The following is a 22,103-nucleotide window of genomic DNA, read 5'->3' on the forward strand; positions in this document are numbered from 1 at the left end:
TACCTTTAATCATGGCTATATTTTAGAAAATTATTCTTCCCTGCTGTAATGTATTCCTTTGTGTAAATGAAAAAATAGTTATCCTTCCTGAAGCCAGATAATGACCCCTGTCTTACAAATTGCTACATCTGGCTTCAAGTCTTAGATTTTTGTGTACTGTCCATTTCTTTTATTGATGCATTTTGAAACCTATTGATCCAGTTGTAAAGTTAACCATTCAATATTGTCTTTAGAAAATAATGGGGAAAAACAGACAAGAAAGAAAAAGAAGATTAATAATTAAAATTTATAAATGTTTGTGACACAATAAGGAACATAATATAAATGAATTGATGCTGTCATTTTTCTGCACTGATTTTTGAGGCCATAATTGGTATTTGTGTATTCCTTCTTACATTGTCTGCCCTTTTCATTTGCTTATAACTAACTTTTCCTTCAAATAGCTTTCTTGGGCATAGCTTTTTATCTGTTTGGAGATCAGGAATGGATGTGTTTTCTGCTTTTGTGAGATCTGTATCTTTGGTAGTGTTTTTCATATTCCTGGATTTTTTTTTAACCGCTCTTCTGGGTAACACCAGTAGATAGCAAATGTTTTTCTGTTACTCTATTATATTTCCCCCTTGACACTCAAAATCACATTGCTTGTGACTTTTGAGGGGTGCTTTTGGCTTTGTGATGTATAGAAATTATACCAGATAGTTGGCAGTCTCAGTTTCTAGTTGAAATAATTATTGTAATACTAATGGGGCTACTTCATTTTGGGTTCTCTATCTAGGAGAGCTTAGGAATATGAGGGAATACTTATGCAGATTGACTATAAATATAATTATAGATACCTCAAGCTCTTCCTTTCCAGCTTTACTTTGTAGAACTATTTATTCTGACCAAGGGATAACTTGCATGACTTTTGTTCTTCAGGACTCATACCAACTAATTTAATTTGTGTTACCATTTAGAGAAGGCAGTGCTGCCTATGGTTTAGTGTTTTGCTTGAAAGGGTTAAGAGGCTGTCTAGTTATTCAAACCCTTGATTGGCACCTGCAAGCCATTTATGCAGGCTGTTACCCTCTTGTCTTTCTGCCTATTGATGGAATTAAGCCTACTTTCCCACTTGGCATTAAATGTCTCAGTTATCCTCTTCTATCTTTGACATCAAAATGGGCAATCTGATTTCAGTGTTTCCCAACTCTGCCAATAAATGGTTTTTCAGAGGTGCAGGAAAACTCTACTTGCTAATTATTTTCCTGATCTTATACTAGGAGGGGTGATTTGGGTTCTTTTAGGGTCTGTAGATGGAGAATGTGATGAAAGGATAACATGGGTGATATTATTTCTGTCCTGAAGTGTCCTTCCACATTATCTCCCCAAAATATATGGCATCTCAGCTTCCTTTGAGCATATGTCTTCTCTGAGTCCAATTTTCAGCCAGCCAGCTGGGCAAACATTTAGAATCATTCTCAGCCACTGAGGCATAGATTTTGAATTCAGATTTCTGATAAATGTGCCTATGTCAACAGAGTCAACTGGATCTAAAATTGCCTTTCCTTCCTTGGTTTACCACACTTAGAATCTGTTCCTGGACTTATTTTCTGTATGTTTATCCTTATAAATGACTGAAATCTTATTCATTTGATGGTTTTGTAATCAATCCCACATACACTGCTTCTATGTAATGTTATTATAATAGTATGTGTGTGTTCAAGAAAGAAACAACTGGGAAATTGCTTTGCTTCTCTCATAATGGAATTCTCTTAGGCAAGCAGATTTGACTGTCTTCAAGTCAGAGAGGAACAGTGTCCTTCAACAATAGAGGAGGGGTTCCCCAGGTGGCAAGGGGTGACTGCAGGAAACTAGGCATTCAGGGTGCTCCCAACTCCTCAGATTCTCCCATACACCTCCATTTCAAAGTTGCAACCTTCATATTATAGTCTCAATGTGAATGTAAATATAACTGAGTTGTAATTCAGCAACCCAGAGCATTAAATGGCATGTGTTTGTTTCATGACTACCTCATCTCTGTTGTAAGAAAAAAAGAGAAAGGTCCCATTCTTAGTAGTACCTGGGTTTCAGTAGTACTAGAGCCTAATTTATAGGGATTTGACCTTTATGTTTCTTTCTTTTCAGTTATCTACACTTTCATGATAGCAAGAACTCTACCTCATAGAATAACCCTTCTTATGTTCTGTTCTTGATACTACTCTTTCAATCACCTAAAGCATTCTGTAGGCTCAAAGGTGGTAGTTCTGCTACTGATGCTAAGGACTTAGCAAACTCTTTGCATGAACACTAATGTAACATTCTAGGCCAGAAACAAGCAAAATTTTCCTGAATTATCTGAGGGTCTGTCCAGTTATCTGTTTCCTGGTTCCAATTTCCTAGTCTACCAGAAATCAACTTTGGGCAACTAAAGGAGAGTGAGAGTTTAGTAAAGGTCAGTGCATACACTATGAAACCCAGAGAATTGGCAGGAAGACACAACACGATTTTGTATGTCACTGTACAAGTAGGGCACTTTCAATGCTGGTCATTGCAGTCCTCATAAGCTGCTAGGCTCTGGACTTCATGGTTCTCAGACCTTTATAGCTATGCCTTTGAAATCTTGCCTCTTCCATAGATTCTATAATCTCTGATTCTCTGTGTCTTTGTTTGACTCCTTAATATATCAGATTCCGGTTACAGTTAGTCAGGTTTGTGTCACCTTTCCAGTTTCTAGCTTCCAGAGAGGAGAGGAAGACAATATCTACGTTTTTTCACTTTATATAGAAAAAATGGTTTTTCTTCCCATCTGTCTTGGTTTTCCCACTAGGTTCCCAGAGTTGGGGAATTTTTTTTTTTTTTTGCCAAGGGCCATTTGGATATTTAAGTATCATCCAGGGGCTGTACAAAATTATCAATTTAAATATTAGCTTACTATATACATGTATTGAATTTTGAGTCCCAAAATGTGGTTGTCCTAGTAGAGCTAGACCACATGATTTTGCAGGGTTTACATGGCCCACAGGCCAGATATTCCCTACCTTTGGTGGATGCTGGACTGGCAGAACTGACAAATCTATCCACCATAATACCTGTTCCCTAGTGGTTTTTCTTACAGTTCTTTAGTAGAATTATCCATTAGCAGCAAATACTTTTTTTTGAGCCTTTGTTGTGTGCCAAGAAATGTGTTAGGCATTTTAAAAGGAAGTATAATAGCATTCATGCTGATGGCATTGGTCTAAATTAAGAATAGTGATAAACAGAGTATTCATGTTGTACTCATCCCTGTGTTGCAATTTGTATGTGTAGTTTTCCCCTAAAATGCCAGTGAATCTTGAATGACACAGTACATGGTAAATAGTGAAAATCTGATCATCTAGACAATTCACTGCCTCATAGAGTCACATTTGAATTTTAGTTTCCTTAAAGAATGAGGTATCTATTTCTTTTTTTTTTAGAAAACTTTTGTTTGACCAGGTATTTTTTGTTTTAGTTTTGCTTTATGTTTCAGCTTGTACAATCCTTTCTTAGTTAGATTCCTTGAGTTTTTCCTCCCTCTTTACTTTTTCTGTATGGTGTTAACATGAGTTAACTCTACCCAACTTAGAGATTACAAAAATGACCCAGAATGCCTTTGAGGGTACTGATGAAGAGCAGTTAGGATCGGCTGAATGTTCTTTATGGCTGCGGAGTTATTCTGCGAGTCAGTTGGATTATTCACTTGCTTCCTTCTGGCAGTAGAAGACTCTCAGAATAATGCAAAGATTTATGTGTAGTGTTTCCTCATCCCAGACCAAAATGCAAGCTTTAGTTACAGGAATCGTTTGAATTTTTTATGATGAAAGGAGTAAAATTAGGGAACTAATGGGAGACATATGCATATGTTTTATACATTTATCTTGTAAAAGTCTTACAGGTGCGCAATTATCCTTTTTATTGCCTTTTACTGAGAGGCAGAGCTGGACGGTTCACCTCTGCACTATAAGCTGCTTATGATGATAATGGGAAACCGAAAAACTAAGCAGCCTGTTCTGTGTGTCATATTTATTTACTTTGTGAAACAACTGAAGATGAAAAATGTGCTTTCTGATTCTTGGCCTCTGAACGCCGTAGTTCTTACCTTTCCCATCAATAGACTCTTTCTTTTCAAGCTTTCATCTGTGCTTGTCTCCCAGTGAGTTCTGTAGCAGAGGTGTGTATTTCAAAATAAGTTCAGTGTGTGCTGCAGGTGGTTGGAAAGATGTCCTGACCAGGCTGGTCCTAATTCAATTACAGGATTCTCATGCATTACCAGGAGAACTTCTAGGAAATGACTCTAGATTCTAGTTGGAGTTCAAAGGACAGTTTCATTTATTTACTGAATACCTCCTATGAACCAAGAGGCACTGGGCCAGAGGCAGGAGATAAAAAGACAATAACACTAGTGTCTGCTCTCGAGAAGCTTGCCATTAGACTAAGCCAGAGATCAGTTTCCTCCGCTGGATCTTCCTCATGTCCCCAACCTCTGAAAATCAAGTCACCCCAGGACTTAGTCCTTGAACCTCACCCCTTCTTTACCTCTCTCTAACATATTTTTAGCCGGTCCATGGCTTTCAATATCTTCTGTTTTCTGATGACTGCCAAATGTTTATCTCTAGCTCTGATCCGTTCCTACATGCCATGCCAGACTAGAATTTCCAACCACCTGCTTGGCATCTCCACCTAAGAGTGAACTTGTGATTTTGACACTCTGCATGACCTGTGCCCTCCCTCCCTCTGGCCTGCACCACGGTGCCTGCTCCTCTGCAGAGCTTTCCTCCATCTTTCCATTTTCTCAGGGCAAAAACCCTGGAGTCATTTGACCTTGATTTCTTTGTTCCACACATTTAGCCCATCTAGGGTGTTTTGTTTGTTTGTTTCCTCTTCCTTTAAGCCCTACATTAAAAAATATTCACAGAGTGTGACCATCACTTACCACTCACTTTTGTTTAAGCTTTCACCATTATCCTGCACTCTCTCTTTGTTTTTCTGTCTCTACAGATTTGTTTATTTGAAGGCCATTGCTACAGAGAGAGACAGAGAGAGAGAGAGAGAGAGAGATTTTTCCATCTGCTGATTCACTTCCAAAATGGCTAGGGCTGAGCCAGTCCAAAACCAGGGACTAGGAGGTTCATCCAAGTCTCTCAAATGGATATGGTGACCCAAACACACTTGGGCCGTCTTTAGCTACTTTTCCTAGGACAGTAGCAGGGAGCGGAATTGGAAGTAGAGCAAGTGGGAAATGAGCTGGTGCCCATATAGGATGCCAGTATTGCAGACAGCAGCTTTTTCCTCTAAGCGACAATGCAGGCCCCAAGCCATCATCTCTTACCTGTGTTCTTTTTCCCTTGCTCCTGTGTAGCCTGTGCTCCACAAAGCAGCCAGGTAATAAGCATGCAAATTTATACATATATAAAAAGTGAAGTGAAACACCTTCCTTGTCCTGGGAAAGCCTGGGCACACTCCCAGCACAAGCCTTTGTGTCTTCCCCGCCACCTCCTTTTTCCTTTTTTTTCTGGAACAAAGAAATCAAGGTTTGGAATATGCCCAGTTACCTGCTTGATTCTGCCTGCTGCTCTTCACTCTGCCTCTCGCATCTAAAAGAGCACACTTCTGTCTGCTGAAGTTCTCTTAACCTACTTTTACTTTTCTTGTCACTTATCAACACCTGGCCTACATTTCTTGTACCTTTTCTGTCTCTCTGCACTGTGCATGAGCTCTGTGGAAGGCGGCACCTTTTCTGTTCTGTGCCTTTGCTATCTCCCTAGCCAGACAGTTCAGTGAGATGATTGAATATTTGCATCATGTTATGGGAGCACAAAAGAGAAAGAGTTCAGCCTGCTACAAGATGCTGCTTTACTAGAAAATTAATGAGTTAACCTGGTGAAGATGAAGGGAAACTGTTTCAGATAGCTGTGACTAGCATGGGACATTAATGTCTAGAGGTACAAAATGTGTCTGATATGTGCACTACTGTCCCTGCTATAAACTGCAGCAGCTTGCTGGAACTGGAGACAGGCAAGACACGGGGAGAAAGGAAGGAGCCAGGGCAGGCTTTTAGAGACATGGGTTGACACACGGAGGGTAGAAGAGCTTTGTCCTGAGACAGAGGCAAATCAGTGAGAGGTTTCAGGTGGGGAAGTCACAAGGGCAGATCTTGGTTTGTAGTTAGAAAAAGAAGCTGCAAGATACCCACCTAGCTAATAATGAAGACATTGGGTAAGCAAAATAGGAGTTTGCGACATCATGTGTTTTTACAGAGGTACATGCATTAGTACTGACTTTCACTATGGAATTTGAAGTAGTTCTCTGAAAATGTGTTGGGAAGTTGTTTTCTGGTATTTGTAGCCCAAACTTCTTTCGGGGTGTATAAATATTATTTCGACAGAAAGCTCCATTAACTAAGGCTCTGGTGCATGTTAACACATTCATGTTTAATATTTTTGCCTTTTATGAGATGCCTAGCTAATGTTGCCTGTATTTATTAGTTTTTCCTTTATTTGTTTTCTCTCTCCATTTCCTCCAGGAGATCCAATTACCTTTAGTACCTAATACACAGTCCTCCTTTGTTTACTCTTAAGGAGAAAAACAGAAAAATGATGCAACTTTTTTTTTAAAGAAACATTGTATATCCTTTGACGCTCAGTGATTTTGTTTTGTGGTTAGTGAGGGGTAAGGAAACTTCTCATGTTTTAGAATGTCTCTTTTTTCATCCATGAATAAGGGACACAGATCCAGGGAATTGTTGGAAGAAGGAAATGCTTTGCTTTTGTCAGAGAGTGTTGAAGCTGGAAGCAGGTTTTCTTTTTCTTTTTAAGATTTATTTTGTTTTCCATGTAAAAGTCAGATATACAGAGAGGAGAGGCAGATAGGAAGATCCTCCATCTGCTGATCCACTCCCAAAGAGGCTGCAACAGCCAAAGCTGCGCCAATCTGAAGCCAGGAGCCCCGAGCCTCTTCCGGGTCTCCCATATGGGTGCAGGATCCCAAGGCTTTGTGCTGTCCTCCAGTGCTTTCCCAGGCCACGAGCAGGGAGCTGGATGGGAAGCATGGTTGCTGGGATGAGAACTGATGCCCCCCATGAGATCCCGGACTTTAGCCACTAGGCAACCGTGCTAGGCCCCAGGAGGCAGATTTTCTTAAAGGCTTTTCTTTCCCTTGGGTTCCTTGCTTCCTGTTTGTCCTAGAGGATCTCTACACTACAGTGTGTCCTGGGAAAATCATTTTTTTTTTATGATGTCAAAGATTACATTAGGAATTCCTTCAATACTTACTTGACTGTCATTAGTGGTCAGTACTTTTTAACCAGTGGAGTGTAAGTCTTTTCCCTGCCTGGACTAATGGCTTTTCTGAGAGCTGATTGTATCGCCGTGTCATTGTGAGAGCAGGGCAGTGGCCCATTCTTGGACACCATCGTGATGAAGGCTGGAGAAATCCTAGTGTGTTGTGCCCCTTACTTCATAGTCCTTGCAGACAGAGGACCTGCTGTTGTGAGGGAACATTCCTAACCTGGATGCCAGTCTCCTGGGGTGCTCCATACTGCCAGGCTCCATCATCCCCTGACAAGGGCCGTGACACAGCACTCCTCACATTCAGCTCGGAATCGGATGAGACACAAAAGGAGCATTCTGCACTGTGCACAGGCAGAGCCTCTGAAACGCTAGCTCTCCCTCTGGGTCACAGCCTTTGTCATTCCAAGGACCTCAGAGCCTGACTTCTGCCACTTTCCCAGCCCAGCAGAAGGTTAGGGACCCATCTCCCTGACACCCACCCTCTATCAACCACTGATCTCTTTTTTTGTTTGGGGGTTTTGACTTCCAAAGTGTTGTACAAATGGACTTATATATCATATGGTCTATTTTTAATTGAAATCATTGAGGTAATTGCAAATTTATATGTCGTTGTAAGAAATAATGTAGTGGGATCCAGTGTACCCTTTATGTGGTTTTCCTCAGCTGTGATCTTTGCTTACTTGAGAAACAGAAGGAGAGAGAGAGAGAAGGGCATGGCAAAGGCTGGGAACCTCTGAAGCTGGAAGCCAGAATTGGTAAAGTCAGTGCAGGTCTTCCACCTGCTCTACTACGCAAATCGCCTGCCTCCCAGACGTCTGCCGTAGACTCTGCCGTTCAGAGTCTGCGTTAGCAGGAAACTGGAATCTGTACCCACAGCCAGAAAAGCCCAGGCACTCTGGTGTGGAATTGAGTATCTTATTAGAATGTCTTAGCCACTTAGCCAAATGCGCACTAGAATTGTGTAACATTTTGCAGCACTGTAGTGAAAATATCACCACCAAGATCTTTGATCTTATTCAGATTTCTCTAATTTGTACTGTTGTGTGTTGTGTGTGTATTCATTCTGGCTGTTCTATTGCATATGCATGCGATAAACAAGCAAGCCATAGTTGCTTAGCTTTCTAGAAGGCATCTGAAAGATATCTACATTGATCCCAGTTTGGGTTTTTATGAATACAATTATCTGTTCCCATTCATGTACAGCTTTTTGTGTGAATATGGGTATTTGTTCCTCTAGGATAAATACACCCAGGAGTGTAAATGCTGGTTATATGGTAATTACATGTTTAGTTTTATAAGAAACTACCAAAGTTTTCCAAAACAACTGTAGCATTTTATATTCTTCCTTGCTGTGGATGTGTGTTCTAGTTTCTCACATAATTGCCAACATTTGGCCTCATCACTGTGTCTGACTGTAGTCGTTGTGATAGGTGTGTGCCATCTCATTGTGGGCTTTGGATCCGTTTCCCCAGTGACTGAGGATATTGAGCAGCTTTTCTTGAGCTGATTTGCCATCTGTACCAGCCTCTTTAGAGAAATGTCTGCATGTTCTTCGTCCATATTTTGATCAAATTGTTCTTTACTGCTGAGTTTTGAGAGCTCTGTGTACAGATACTAGTCCTTTGTTGAAAATTGGCTTTCAAACACTCTCCCTTATTCTGTGGCTTGCCTACTCTTTATGTGACCTTTTGTAAGGCAACAATATTTAGCTTGCTGTCTACTTTATTGCTTTTTTTGCTTTTATAAATTGTGACTTTAATGTCAAGAGCCTATTGCCTAGCCATAGATCTAAAAGATTTTTGTGTTTCTTTTCTAAAAGTTTTATAGTCTTATCTTTTACATTTAAGTTCATAATTCACTTAGGGTTAATTATTTGTAAGATGTAAGTTTAGGCCAAATTCCATTTTGTGTTGATTATTAGTTGTTAAGTTGCTCTTGCCCTGTTAGAAAGACAGTCTTCTCCCACATTGCTTTGCTTTTTGCACATTAAAAAGAACCTGTAGTTTATTTGCGTGTGTCTGTTTCTGGATTCTTTTGCTCTGTTTAACTGTGTGTCAGTCTCCTGTATAATATTCTGATTACTTAAGCTGTATAGTAAGATTTAATATTGCACAGAATGATTCTCCTAGTTTCTTATTTCATATTTTTGCTCTTTCTAGGGCTTTGCCTTTCTATAAAATGTTTGAAGTAAACTTATATCTGTCTGTAAGAAAGCTTGGTTAGGTTTTTGGATAGGAATTTTGTTAAACCTATAGATCAGTTCAGGGAAGATTGACATACTTACCATTGATTTAGGTCTTGTTTGATTGCTCCTTTAACGTTTAAATTTTTTTCCCCTACAATTCCTAAACATTTTTTGTTAGGATTATTACCTATTTCAAGTCATTTGAAAATATGGACACTTTCATTTCTGTTTTCCCATCTGTGTAAATGCTTTTTCTTACCTTTTTGTGGTGGCTAGAATTTTCAGTACTGTGTAGAATAAGAGGAGTAAGAGTAAACATCCTTGTTTTTTCTTCCTCCTACTCATTTCAGGGAAAAACATTCAGTCTCTTAAAGCTTAGTGTAATTTTAGCTTCTGGTTTTCTGTAGATGGTTTTTATCAATTTGAGGTCATCCTTTGCTATTTATACCTTGCTGAAAGTTTATGTTGTCATGAGGCATTAGATTTTTCAAGTGCTTTTTCTTGTCAATGAAAACATTGTGTTCTTTTGATTGTTCATATGGTAGTTGTATTCATTGATTTTCAAATGCTGGACTAGCCTTGCACAACTAGAATAAATCCCATTTGGGATATTTGTTTCTTTTTGATGTAGTGTTGGATTTACTTTGATGATATTTTGTTGAACGTATTTGTAGTTAAGTTCATGGGAAATATTGGTTTATAATTTGTTTCATGTGCTTTTGATACCACAAAGTAAGTTGGTATTTTTACCTCTTCTGTTGTATGAAAAAGATTTTGTAAAATCGGTGTTAATTCCCTTAGTTCATGATTTTTAAAATTAAAGATGTATATAACATTTACTATCTTAAGCATTTTAAAATATTACAGTGAAATATACATAAAATCCATCATCTTAACCTTATTTTTTAAAGATATATTTATATTTGTGTATTTATTTGAAAGAGACAAGGACAGATCTTCCATCTGTTGGTTCACTCCCCACATGGCCACATCTCAGCCAGGGCTGGGTCAAACTAGATCCAGGAGCCTGGAACTCCATCTAGGTCTCCAGGTAAATGACAGGGGCCAGGTACTTGAGCCATCTTCTACTGCTTTCCTAGGCACATTAACGGATAGCAGAATCAGAAATGGAGCAGCCAAGACTTGAACTGGTGCCCATATGAGACGTGAGTGTCATAGGAGGCAGCTGCAGAGACTTAGGAGCTTGAGATACAACCCAGATAGAACTCTTATCTTATATAGGTGATTTTGATTGTGAATAATTTTTTTAAGGATTTTTGTGTCTACTTCTATGAGGAATAATGATCTCTAAGTTTCCTATAATATTTTCATCTGTTTTTTGGATAGCAGCTTACATTGACTTTAGAAACAAGTTTCTGAATGTTACTTCCTCTTTTCTAAAAAAGTTTGTGTAGGATTAGTACTTTTTTATTCTGAAATACCTTGTGGAATTTTTCAGTGAAATCATCTGTTCTAATGTAAATTTAGGTAATAATTATAACAGGAATTGCCCAGTTCTTTCTAAATGAGTCTTAGTATTTTGCATCTTTGAAACAATGTATTCATTTAATCTTAGATTTTGATCTAATAGGCATAAAGTTATTCATATTACTAACTTACTAGAAGCCTAAGCCTGTAATGTGTATAAAGTTTGTAATGAATAGCTACCCTCCTTTTTTGTTTCTCTGATGTATTCTTTTCTTGATCAGTCTGGAAATAGAAATTTGTCAAATTTACTAATCTTTTTAAAGAATTAACTTCAGGCTTTGTTGATATATTCTCTCTTTTTAAGAATTATATTGTTTAGTTGATTTATGCTCATTTTTATGAGTTTTTTCTTTAGGTTCAATTTCTCATTCCTTTTTAGTTTGTTAAACTTGCATTATTCAAGATCATTCTTGTTTTCTGCCATAAGCATTTAATTCTATAAATTTCCCATCAAGTAGTACTTTAACTCTATCTAAACTTTCCAATATCCTGACTTTTCTTTGAGTTCAGAATATTTTCTGAATTCCCTGTAACTTCCTCTTTTATTTATGAATTATTTACAAGTATATTTATTTTCCAAATAGTTGATGACTTTCTGGTTATCGCTGTTAGTGATTTCTAGTTCAACTTCACATTGATTCGAGAACATGCTCTATATTGTTTTAATTCTTTTAAACTTATTATGTTTTGAGCCTTAGGATATCATTAGTAATCCCATGTATACTAGAAAAAAATGGGTATTCTGATTTAAATGCTGTGTTTCATAAATGTCAGATCAAATTGGTAGTGTTACTCAGGTATTTCAAGTCAACAATTTTCTATTTGGTTTATCAATGACAGAGAGAAGAATACTGTTATCTCCAAGTATGATTCTGGATTTATCTATTTTGGTTTTTGTTCTGTTAGGGTTTGCTTTATTATCTTCTCTGTATGTGCAGCTATTTTAGATATACAATTTAAGTTGCTAGGTCTTCCTGTTTGAGCTCACCTCTTGCTGTCTAATGGTTTTGCAGTTGCCTCTAACTGTTTCCTGGATTCTTGGCTCAGAAACATTTCTTAATGGTATATTTTGGAGAACTTTCCTTACAATAATTACGAAGAGAGTGTAGAGACAGGGTTTGATTAAATTCCTGGCAGTTATCTTTCACACTTCCTTTTTCTCTCTTAAAAAAAAAGAGAGAGAGACTGATTTTCTGTCTACTGGTTCACTGTCCAAGTGGCTACAATGGCTGGGGTTGATCCAGGACAAAGCCAGGAGCCAGGAACTCCGCTGAAGTCTCTACGTGGGTCACAGGAATCCAAGTACCTGGGCCAGCTTCTATCGCATTACCTAAACTTTACCTGTGCTTTAAGCACTGAGTGTGGCTCAGGTTCCGCTTTTTCCCATAGAACAAATTGGATTTCCCTTGCTGTATAGGACTTGAATTTCTGCCCAGGATTTGGAAGCCAGTGATCTTATGCATGCAGTTCTGATATTTATATTTCTGTTCAACTTATGGCCCATGCTGATTAGTCACTGTATCTTCTAGGAATTGAGCCTTTAATATTTGCTCATTGCTACTGTGAGTTGGAGCAGAAGTGCACTAAAATGGGAGCTTTTGGAGCCATTTTGACCAAAATCCTCTTTGTATTTATAAATGTGTGCTGAATTCATTTATTTAAGTGAATAGTATTCTATCATGTTATTAGGCTCCATTTAAAAAAAAGATTTATTTATTTTTATTAGAAAGCCAGATTTACAGAGAGGATGACAAAGATCTATCTGCTGGTTCATTCTCCAATGGCTGCAACAGCCAGAGCTAATCCAATCCAAAGCCTACGGCCAAGAGCTTCTTCGGGGCCTCCCACATGGGTGCAGGGTCCCAAAGCTTTGTGCTGTCCTCTACCACTTTCCCAGGGCATGAACAGGAGCTGGATGGGAAATGTAGCAGCCAGAACATGAACAGGCACCTGTATGGAATCCGGCACATGAAAAACATACAGTCACTAGGCTACTGTGCCGAGTCCAGTCTCCATTATTCTAACCCATTCTCTGGGTGTGGTTTTGCCAACATTTGGATTTTAACCAATAGTAAAGTGAAACAAATATAGTTCCATACCTTAGGTTTTGATTTAAAGAAGCTAACTATAGGAAAACTGTTCAGTTCAGTTTATGATGCTGTGCTATGTGTGAAAGGTGAGAATAAACAATTTTAGAAGCAAAGCAAATTGCAAACACTTGAGAGAAGTAAATGGGGAGCAGCTGTGACTTAAGTGACAACTCCAGGATGGTAGATCATAAACAGAAAAGAGAACAGAGTATAAGAGTGAACTCTTAGGATATTTATGAACCTGTTGTGGTGTAGGCACCAGAGTAAGGTGAAAATCCTCTTGTTTTTCTCTGAGATAGTCCATGAGCTGCTTTTTCTGTGTATTTGGGACACAATGTCCAAATATGAAATTCTTCTGCCACACACACAACACAAATTCTGATACCAGACATAGTTTAGTTTTCTAATTTACTAAAATTATGTAAAACATATAGTATTTGAATTAGGATAGTTTACAAAGCTCCTCTGCAGGTAAGAATAAATTAACATTTTTGTCTCTATCCATCTTTGAGACTTATTATCAACAGTGGCAGGGACATACAGTCATTTTCAAATAGTATGCCAAATCTTCTTTAGATTAGCAACTGAATTGTGGTTGTGAAAAATGTTCCTCCATTTTGTGAATCCAGAGTGAGGGTAAGCAGGAAGATCCATGTCTCCCTGAATGCCACATTCCTGAGCATCATGCCACCGTCATGCATTCCAGTAGTGGATCTTCCTGGGCCCAGGGCCTTCCTGTGTAAAGGTTTGCATGTTTGCACCAGCAGTAGGGATGGTTCATATCCACTGAAGGGGCCACAATTTATATTTCTTCTTTCTTTAGTGCCACCTTCAACCTCTGCCTGATTACTAACTGCTCATGAATCAAAAACCCTTAGATTTGAAACAAGCTTTTCTCTCCAAGTGAGTATTTTTATTTAATAGGGAGGAAGAAAATCGCGCACCAGTTTGCCTGTGGGTGGTGTTCTTCACAAGGTTGCAGTGAGCATTTGGTTTCCATTTATCACTCACTCCCAGTTGCCCATGTGGTTATGCTGGCCTTTATGCTGTGTAGTAAATTGCGCTTTGCTTGTGATTGGTCATTTTCTGCTGGAAGGTCATGTTGGAATGGAAGAGAGAACTTCTGAACACAAATATAACACATCTTAAATTTTAGCATTTGATGATTGCAATACACCCTTATTGATAACATCTTCCAAAGTAGGCTTATGGCATTTTGCCCACTTCATAAATGAAGCATACTTGCTGTTAATAGTCAGATGAAGATGCTAACAGACAAAATATAAATTGAGATCATTCATTTTGAAGAAGACTTAGTCATCAGAAACCATTTAGATCTTAAGAGTACAGCTTTAAGAAGTCATTGAACAGATGCTAGGAAAAGGTCGTATAATATAAAATATGCAAGTATAGTTCAGCTTTGATGGACTTTTGAGTAGTGAACAAAATATCCAATCTGGAAAGTAGGAAGAAATTGATTCCTAAAATTGACTGGACTGGATATTTTATAAAATCATGATTTCTGTGTTTCCTCATTTTTCCTGCTAAAGTGAAATAGAATAAAGGTGAAAATAAACAGATTGTCTTGCAATCATGGTTTTCACTGATGTAGGTTTTTTTAAGGAATGTATCCAGTATGTGTAATGAATCACAGCGCTAATACTTTTTCTTCACTAATATTTCTTCTACCTTGCCTCCGAAGTCTAACCACCATACATTACTTATTTTATCCGCAAATTAGCAAATAAATGGTGACGTTAAGATTTAAAGATATCAAAATGACATTGCAGGAAATGATCATAGATGTAGTACATTATAAGATTGGAAGGTTATGAAGGACCCAGACCTTGAAAGGTCTTTGATAGTCAATGTATTAGTTTCCTGTTACTATTATAATAAGGTACTAAAAATCTGTCCAGAAATCTAGATACAATTTGGCTTGGGTGGGTCCTCTACTTAAGGTCTCATAAATCAGGGTGACAAGGGGATTGTTTTCCTTAGTGGAGGCTGTTGAAAAGCCTCATCTTGCAGGCTAATTTGGTATGGTGACAGAATCTTATCCCTAGGGTCCAACGTGGTGGCCTAGCAGCTAAAGTCTTCGCCTTGAACATGCTGGAATCCCAATTTGCGTGCCAGTTCTAATCCCGGCAGCCCCACTTCTCGTTTAGCTTCCTGCTTGTGGCCTGGGAAAACAGTCAAGGACGGCCCAACACCTTGGGACCCTGCACCCATATGGGAGACCTAGAGAAAGTTCCGGGCTCCTGACTTTGGATCGGCACAGCACTGGCCATTGCGGTCACCTGGGGAGTGAATTATCGGACGGAAGATCTTCCTCTTTGTCTCTCCTCCTCTCTGTATATCTGACTTTGCAATAAAAAAATCTTTTAAAAAAAGAATCCTATCCCTCCTTAGACTTTCATGTACCTGTCTGTCTTCAGTAAGTCCTTGGGTTTCAAGTCCTTCTCATGCATCTTCTAGTAGCTGGACAAATTTCTCCACTTTTGATACTCATGTGATTAAATTAGGCCCTCCCAGATGTGGGAGCTGAAATTATTCATGCCTCAAACATGTTAAAAATGTAAGGGATTTGTTCTGGTGAGTATTTTGTGATTTTAAGTAGAATGATGTAAATAAATTTGTGGTTTTTGAACCATTGTTTTGGCTATAATATAGGCAAGGATTGTCTTGAGGCTACCCTGAAAGTCATGGGTGCTGTAATGAAGAAGAGATACAATTCCGAAAGTAAATCATGTTCTTAGAAATATTTGGAAGACTTAGAGGAAGAGACATAGGCCACTTCCCTATAATTGACACCAAGATAGTACCACAGAATTGGTTTATTCAGATCCTTGCTACCTCTACCCAGAATCAAGGGGGAAAAAAAAAAAATCAGCCAGCTGCTGTCCCTGGTGCTGATCACGACACTGACTACAATCTTGTGATCATCAAACTGCTTCCAGAGAACGTGCTGCTTGAACTGCACTTTAGAAGGTGGAAAATCTCTAGCCAAACTGTTTCCTCAGCTTGTCTGATAGATTCATTGCTTTTCTCCCCAGGGCTGGCTCTGATTGACAGATGTTAAATCTCATCTTCAAGGGAGAATGGGAAATGTAGTGTTCAGCATTCCAGTTTTTGCAGTATAGGAGGTCTGTCATGAAGAAACTAGAACAGATGTGAAAGGAACTTATCAAGCTCATGTGTTCACAGAAAGTGGCAGCAATACAATTTATCAATGATAGTGGCTGTAATGTACTGGAGGAGTGGGCAACATAGATACAGATAGATTTATGAGATACTTGGGAGAATTGGTGGGATGTGCCTATCGATTGACAGAAGTAGAAAGAAGAAATAGGAGAGAAAGGAGTCACGATGACAGTTTCTAGCTAGCTTAATCAGGTAGCTTTTGTGCTATATGAGATACAAAGAGAAGATGTTTGGGAATGGCAATGAATTCTCTCTAGCATAATGATTCTAGACAACTTCAGGACCTTAACACTATCCAATTTATAGGTCTTTTATTTTGTAGATTCTTGCCAGTGAAAACAAGTAGGCTGATTTCTGTCTGTGGCTTTTAATTTTACATATAAATGAATATTTCTGTGAAAATTGAGTTGGCTATAGTGTCAAATTTAAATGAGTCTTAACAATACAATTGTTAACTTTGAGTTTTGTTTTTGTATTTAAATAGATTTAGTGATTATTACTAGTTCTTTTATATCATTGTTGAGTAGTGTTTTTTTGGGTTATTTCCATGAAGTAATAGATTGATGTTCTAGTCCCCAAATTCTTTCTTTTCTCAAAATTTCTGCTTGTTAAAGTCCGTTTCTGAATAAAACTTGGCTGGGTATAATATTCCTGGATCATCCTTTCTAATTTATTTATATGGCCAATAATAGTGCTGTGTTGTTGCTCATTTTGTTTCGATAGCTCTTTTGTCTCCCTTTTCATCTTATTCTTCTGTTTATCATTGTCTCTGAGCTCTTGCTTTTAAATATTCATGTACTTATTGATTAATTTGTAGACTTGGATTATTTGAGGGGCATTTCCTTTCCAATTAGTTGTATTTGCTTTCAAATGGAGCTCTGACAGTGCCTCTTTCTTGCTGATGTATTCCTTTCCTTTCCTTTTTTTTTTTTTTTTGCTGTGATCTGTGCCAAAATACATCTTTTTGCTTGTGCTTAAAAGTCGACTCTTCTCTCTAGATCATCTCTTTGCTGAAGCATAGAATGAGGGAACTCTCTTTGATCCTGCTGCTGTTTTGTTCCTCCCAGATCAAACTGGAGAGCTAGAGCATTATGGGAAAACATCTTTCACTCTGAGTTCAGCTCTCCTTTGACCATCTGGGTTCAGCTGTCTTTCCTGAGATCTTGTTAAACCATCACATTCTAGTTCCACATATTTGAAGGCATGCATTAGGAGATGGAGCAGGTGAAGGATTCCCTTAGAGTTGGAATCCTTTCACCTTTTCAATTTGGATCTTGGGAAATTTTCAAGTCCTGCTGTAATTTTGTTTGTTGTTTGTTTTAATGTTTTCCCATTTACTTTGTTTCATCATGTTTGCCTTCACTAAAATCCTGATGCTCCAGCAGTGGGACACAGAATCTTCTTGTCCCCCTAATTTTTTTTTTTCTCTACTTAGCTGACTCCATATCACCCCCGCCCCCAGCCCGCTTTTCTGTAACTGGAAGTTATTTATCATATGCTCATAATTTTTTGCCTCAACTTCTTTCTTGGTAATGGTTTCTTGGGTTGGACTAGGATCCTTGCTTAGCTAATCTACATAGTACAGTTTTTTTATTCCTTTGAGAAGGTTATGGCAATAAAGGTATACTCTCTCTTGTTAGTTGCCACTGCTGATTTTTCAAAACCCCTTTTAAAATATTATTTTTGTTTGAAGTCCCAAGAGATTTTAGAATCTGTGTCTGCATAGAAATATTTTTTCCAAGAAGTTCCGTCTGTGCAGTCTGCAATCTTGTATTTCCTAAGTGTCTGTGGGTGTTTTAATGATAGAAACTCTGGGTAGAAATTTGGTACAGAGGTAAAGGTGCCACTCCGGATGCCCACATATAGTATGCCTGAGTGTGCACCATGCCTCTACTTCTGCTTCCAGGCTCCTGATGATTCACAGCCAGGGTTGCAGTGATGATGGGTCTGTTTCTTACGTCCCTGTCACTCATGTAGGAGACCCTGGCTTGAATTCCAGATTCCAAGTTTTAGCCCCTCCCTGCTGCTGCAGGCATTTGCAGAGTGAACTAGTAGATGGACGACCACTTTCTTTCTCTCTCTCCTGTTCAAATAAATCAAAATAGATATATAAACATTTTCAGTGTAGGGTTAAGAGTGGCAGGAACACAATGTTAATATTTGTATCTGTATTTAAACCTAGAATTTACAAAGTGTATGTTCATTTGTTACTTAATTGTTATGACTGTCTTAGGAAACATGAGAGGTAGGACCCAGTTATCTTAATTTTACTAATGAGGAAAGAGAGATCCAAAAGGATTGTGTTGCCAAGTCATACAGCTAATTGAAATACAGAGTCAGCACTGTGAAGTCAGAAGCTATTTTTATCATACCCTGTTACTCCACTTAATGGAAACGATTACCTCCATTTCCAAGCACAGATGGCTTATTATGTCTTTAATGTTCCTACAAACCTTATTGTGACATTGATTTAAATGAGTGAAAGCCAAAAGTGGAGTGGGGGAGGTTAGAGAATAATCTTATATGACTATTGTATTCTGATATTAATTAACCTCAGTGTGTCTTAGTTATAATAATGCTAGTATTTTAAGTCTCTTTGGTTTGTTTTTCCCTCTCTGATGTATAGAAAATTGCTTCACTTCCTCATTAAAATTGGTCTACAATGGGCCAGCACTATAGTGTACCGGGCTAAGCCTCTGCAGTGTTATCCCGCATGGGCACCGAATGAAGTCCTGGCTGCTCTGGTTCTGATCTAGCTCCCTGTTAATGGCCTGGGAGAGCAACAAAGGATGGCCCAAGGCTTTCATCCCCTTCTGCACCCAAGTGGGAGACCTGGAGGAAGCTCCTGGCTCCTGACTTCAGACTGGACCCGCTGTGGCCCTGTAGTTATTTGGGAAGTGCACCAGCATATGGAAGATTCATCTCCCTCTCTCTCTCTGTTGCTCTTTTCTCTGTAACTCTGCTTTCAAATAAAAACAAAGAAATCTTAAAAGAATTGATACAAGAACCTCCAAAGCAGCAATGGAAACAAAACATTGTTTACATTAAAAAACTGATCTGTGAGGCTCTGTTCTTACCTCTATAATTCACTTTCCTCATTTTTTTTAAAGGGAGAGCCGGGAACCAATAGAAAAAGATCTTCCATCTAGTGGTCTCCTCCCCCAGTTGGAAAGCCAGGGCTGGGCCAGCTGAAAACCAGGAGCCTGGCACTGCAGTTGGATGTCCCACATGAGTGATAAGAACCCAGGCAATTAAACCATCATTCACTGCTGTCCCAGGTGCAGATAACTGGATTTAAAGTGGAGGAGTCGGGACGCAAACCAGTACTTTTTAAAAAATTTGTTTTTATTGCAAAGTCAGATATATAGAGAGGAGAAGAGGCAAAGAGGAAGATCTTCCACCCGATGATTCACTCCCTAAGTGGCCACAACAGCCAGAGCTGCACTGATCTGAAGCCAGGAGCCAGGAGCCTCTTCCAGGTCTCCCATATGGGTGCAGGGTCCCGAGGCTTTGGGCTGTTCTCAGCTGGTTTCCTGGCCCACAAGTAGGGAGCTGGATGAAAAGATGGGCTGCCGGGATTAGAACCAGCGCCCATATGGGATCCAGGCATGTTCAAGGCGAGGACTTTAGCCACTAGGCTTCCACACCAGACCCAAACCAGTACTCTGTTATCAGATGCCGGCATCATAGGCTTGGGCTTAACCCACTGGTCCTCAACACCAGCACCATTATCTTTCCTCTTGATATATTTTGCTGTTTCTTCCTTCCACAATAAAGGAACATATATTTCCTATTTGTCTCCCTTTTCCCCTCAAGAGATATCCTTGACACTTTTATAATAAATTTTTGGTTGGAATATTCGAATGATGCTTCACAGAAAGAGTAAGGTGGAGTTGTTAGCCAACCAAAACTGGCATTCTTTTATTGCTAAGTCATGGATTTTCCAGGTCTCAGAATCTGCCAGTGTATCTTTCCATCTGTTACCAAGGAATGTGTGCTTAGACAGCGGCCCATCTTGAAAATATATATTTTTGGGAAACACTTCAATAACACATGATGGACTTGTGACTGTTCATGAAGGACGTCCATTGTAAACTTAGAGGGGAAATCAGTGGGGGAGAGGGGGAAGGACATAGGTTCCCCAAAGGCTATGGAACTATATAAAAACTATTTTTAAATGTAAATATATATGTATATATACTATTTATTTATCTGAAAGACAGGGAGAGAGGCAGTGATCTACTATCCATTGGTTCACTGCGCAAATGGCTGTAACAGCTAGGGCTGGGCCAGGTCAAAGTCAGAAGCCAGTTCTTCCAGGTCTTACATAGGGGTGCAAGGGCCCAAGAACTTTGGTCATCCTCCACTGCTTTTCCAAAGCTATTAGTAGGGAACTAGATTGAAAGCAGAGCAGCCTGGGCTTGAACCATGGGATACCAGCATCACAGACGGCAGCTTCACCTGCTATGCGCACAGTGCCAACCCCAATATCTGCGCTTGTTGATGACATCCAAGAAAGTTGTACAGATTAGACTCTTTGTCTTCGTAGTGTCTACTTGTCTAGTTTCTAACCTGTTATGTGATGATTAACAGCGTGCATGGTGCACTGTCTTCAGGAGAAGCACTATGGCCACAAGGATGTAGCTTTACTGTGACCTCAACAGGGCAAGCACATCAATTCCCAGCATCCACAACAGTTATCCAACACATACGTACAGAGATAGAAGGGATAATGTTAGATAGAATTAAGTATTAGAAGGATGTTGAGAACAGTGTAGTTTATCTACAGTTTGGAAGAAAGAAAGCCTTCACTCCTGCTAGTAGTTTACGTTGACACTGTTGTTTTTATCCTTCCAGGTATCATGAACTGATCACAAAGTATGGGAAGTTGGAGCCTTTGGCAGAAGTGGACCTAAGACCCCAGAGCAGTGCAAAAGTGGAAGTCCACTTTAATGATCAGGTGGAAGAGATGAGTATCCGCCTGGACCAAACAGTTGCAGAACTCAAGAAACAATTAAAAACTTTAGTGCAATTACCGACGAGCAACATGCTTCTCTACTACTTCGACCATGAAGCGCCCTTTGGCCCAGAGGAAATGAAGTACAGCTCTCGGGCCCTGCATTCCTTCGGCATTAGAGATGGAGATAAGATTTATGTGGAATCCAAAACAAAATAACCTCTATCGGCCTTGTAAAAAACCCGCACATGAGGACTTGTTGCAGGGCATTTTTTTCCAATGTGGTTTTCTTTAGAAGATTGATTTTGTTTCATGTTGTTTAGGTTTGGGAGGGGTTTTCTATGTTTCCGGACCCCAGCCCCACCCCGAGAATGGGAAGGGGATCGTATTTGGTATTTTCTACTACAGGTTTCTTCAGCACAGCCAGCAGAATTGGCTGCATCTCCAGTCGAGTGACGTGCCCTCTCATGAAGGATGACAAAGAAAGAGTGCTTCCTGTGCTCCCTAGAGATGCCTTGAGGTGTATGCCGGTCCCTCGCACAGGAGTCGTGGGGTGTTCACTCCAGGATACGGGAACCTGCAAGGAAGGGCCTGCAGTCCTCTCTCCTGTGGCTTCCTTTGCCCTCTGCCACCCCTTCCCGTTTGGGTTCAGTTTTGTATTTTGAATGGCATCATCCCATGTTTATCTATAGTTTCATTCTGCGCATCATTAACTTTCCTATTTTTCAACTTGGTGACTCCCACCTCCCTCATTTCTTCCTTTTAAAATGTTTCAACCTGATTTTCAACCTGACTCTGATCTCAGGTACTCAGTTAGAACCTATCGGGTTAACATCTGTTAGGATGTTGAAATAGAGTAGTTAGAGAGTTTAAACTCCGGGAAATTCAGTTGT

The 22,103-nt window shown here is 39.3% G+C and overlaps 1 protein-coding gene across 4 annotated transcripts in view; it reads left to right on the plus strand.

Moving 5' to 3' along the window:
• Window positions 1-22,103, plus strand: part of LOC101520095 (tubulin-specific chaperone cofactor E-like protein) — a 162,311-nt gene that overhangs the window by 49,830 nt on the left and 90,378 nt on the right. For 3 of the 4 annotated variants that reach the window (XM_004584987.4, XM_058664012.1, XM_058664011.1), the window contains exon 8: window positions 21,111-21,471. The exons of the other annotated variant lie outside the window; for it this stretch is intronic. In XM_004584987.4, the coding sequence (XP_004585044.1) occupies window positions 21,111-21,429 (319 nt within the window). In that variant the 3' untranslated portion in view covers window positions 21,430-21,471. Of the gene's footprint in view, window positions 1-21,110; window positions 21,472-22,103 lie in introns of those variants that run through there. 4 annotated transcript variants of the gene reach the window in all.

The sequence above is a fragment of the Ochotona princeps genome, chromosome 4, assembly GCF_030435755.1.
Source record: "Ochotona princeps isolate mOchPri1 chromosome 4, mOchPri1.hap1, whole genome shotgun sequence".
NCBI classification, from domain to species: Eukaryota; Metazoa; Chordata; class Mammalia; order Lagomorpha; family Ochotonidae; genus Ochotona; species Ochotona princeps.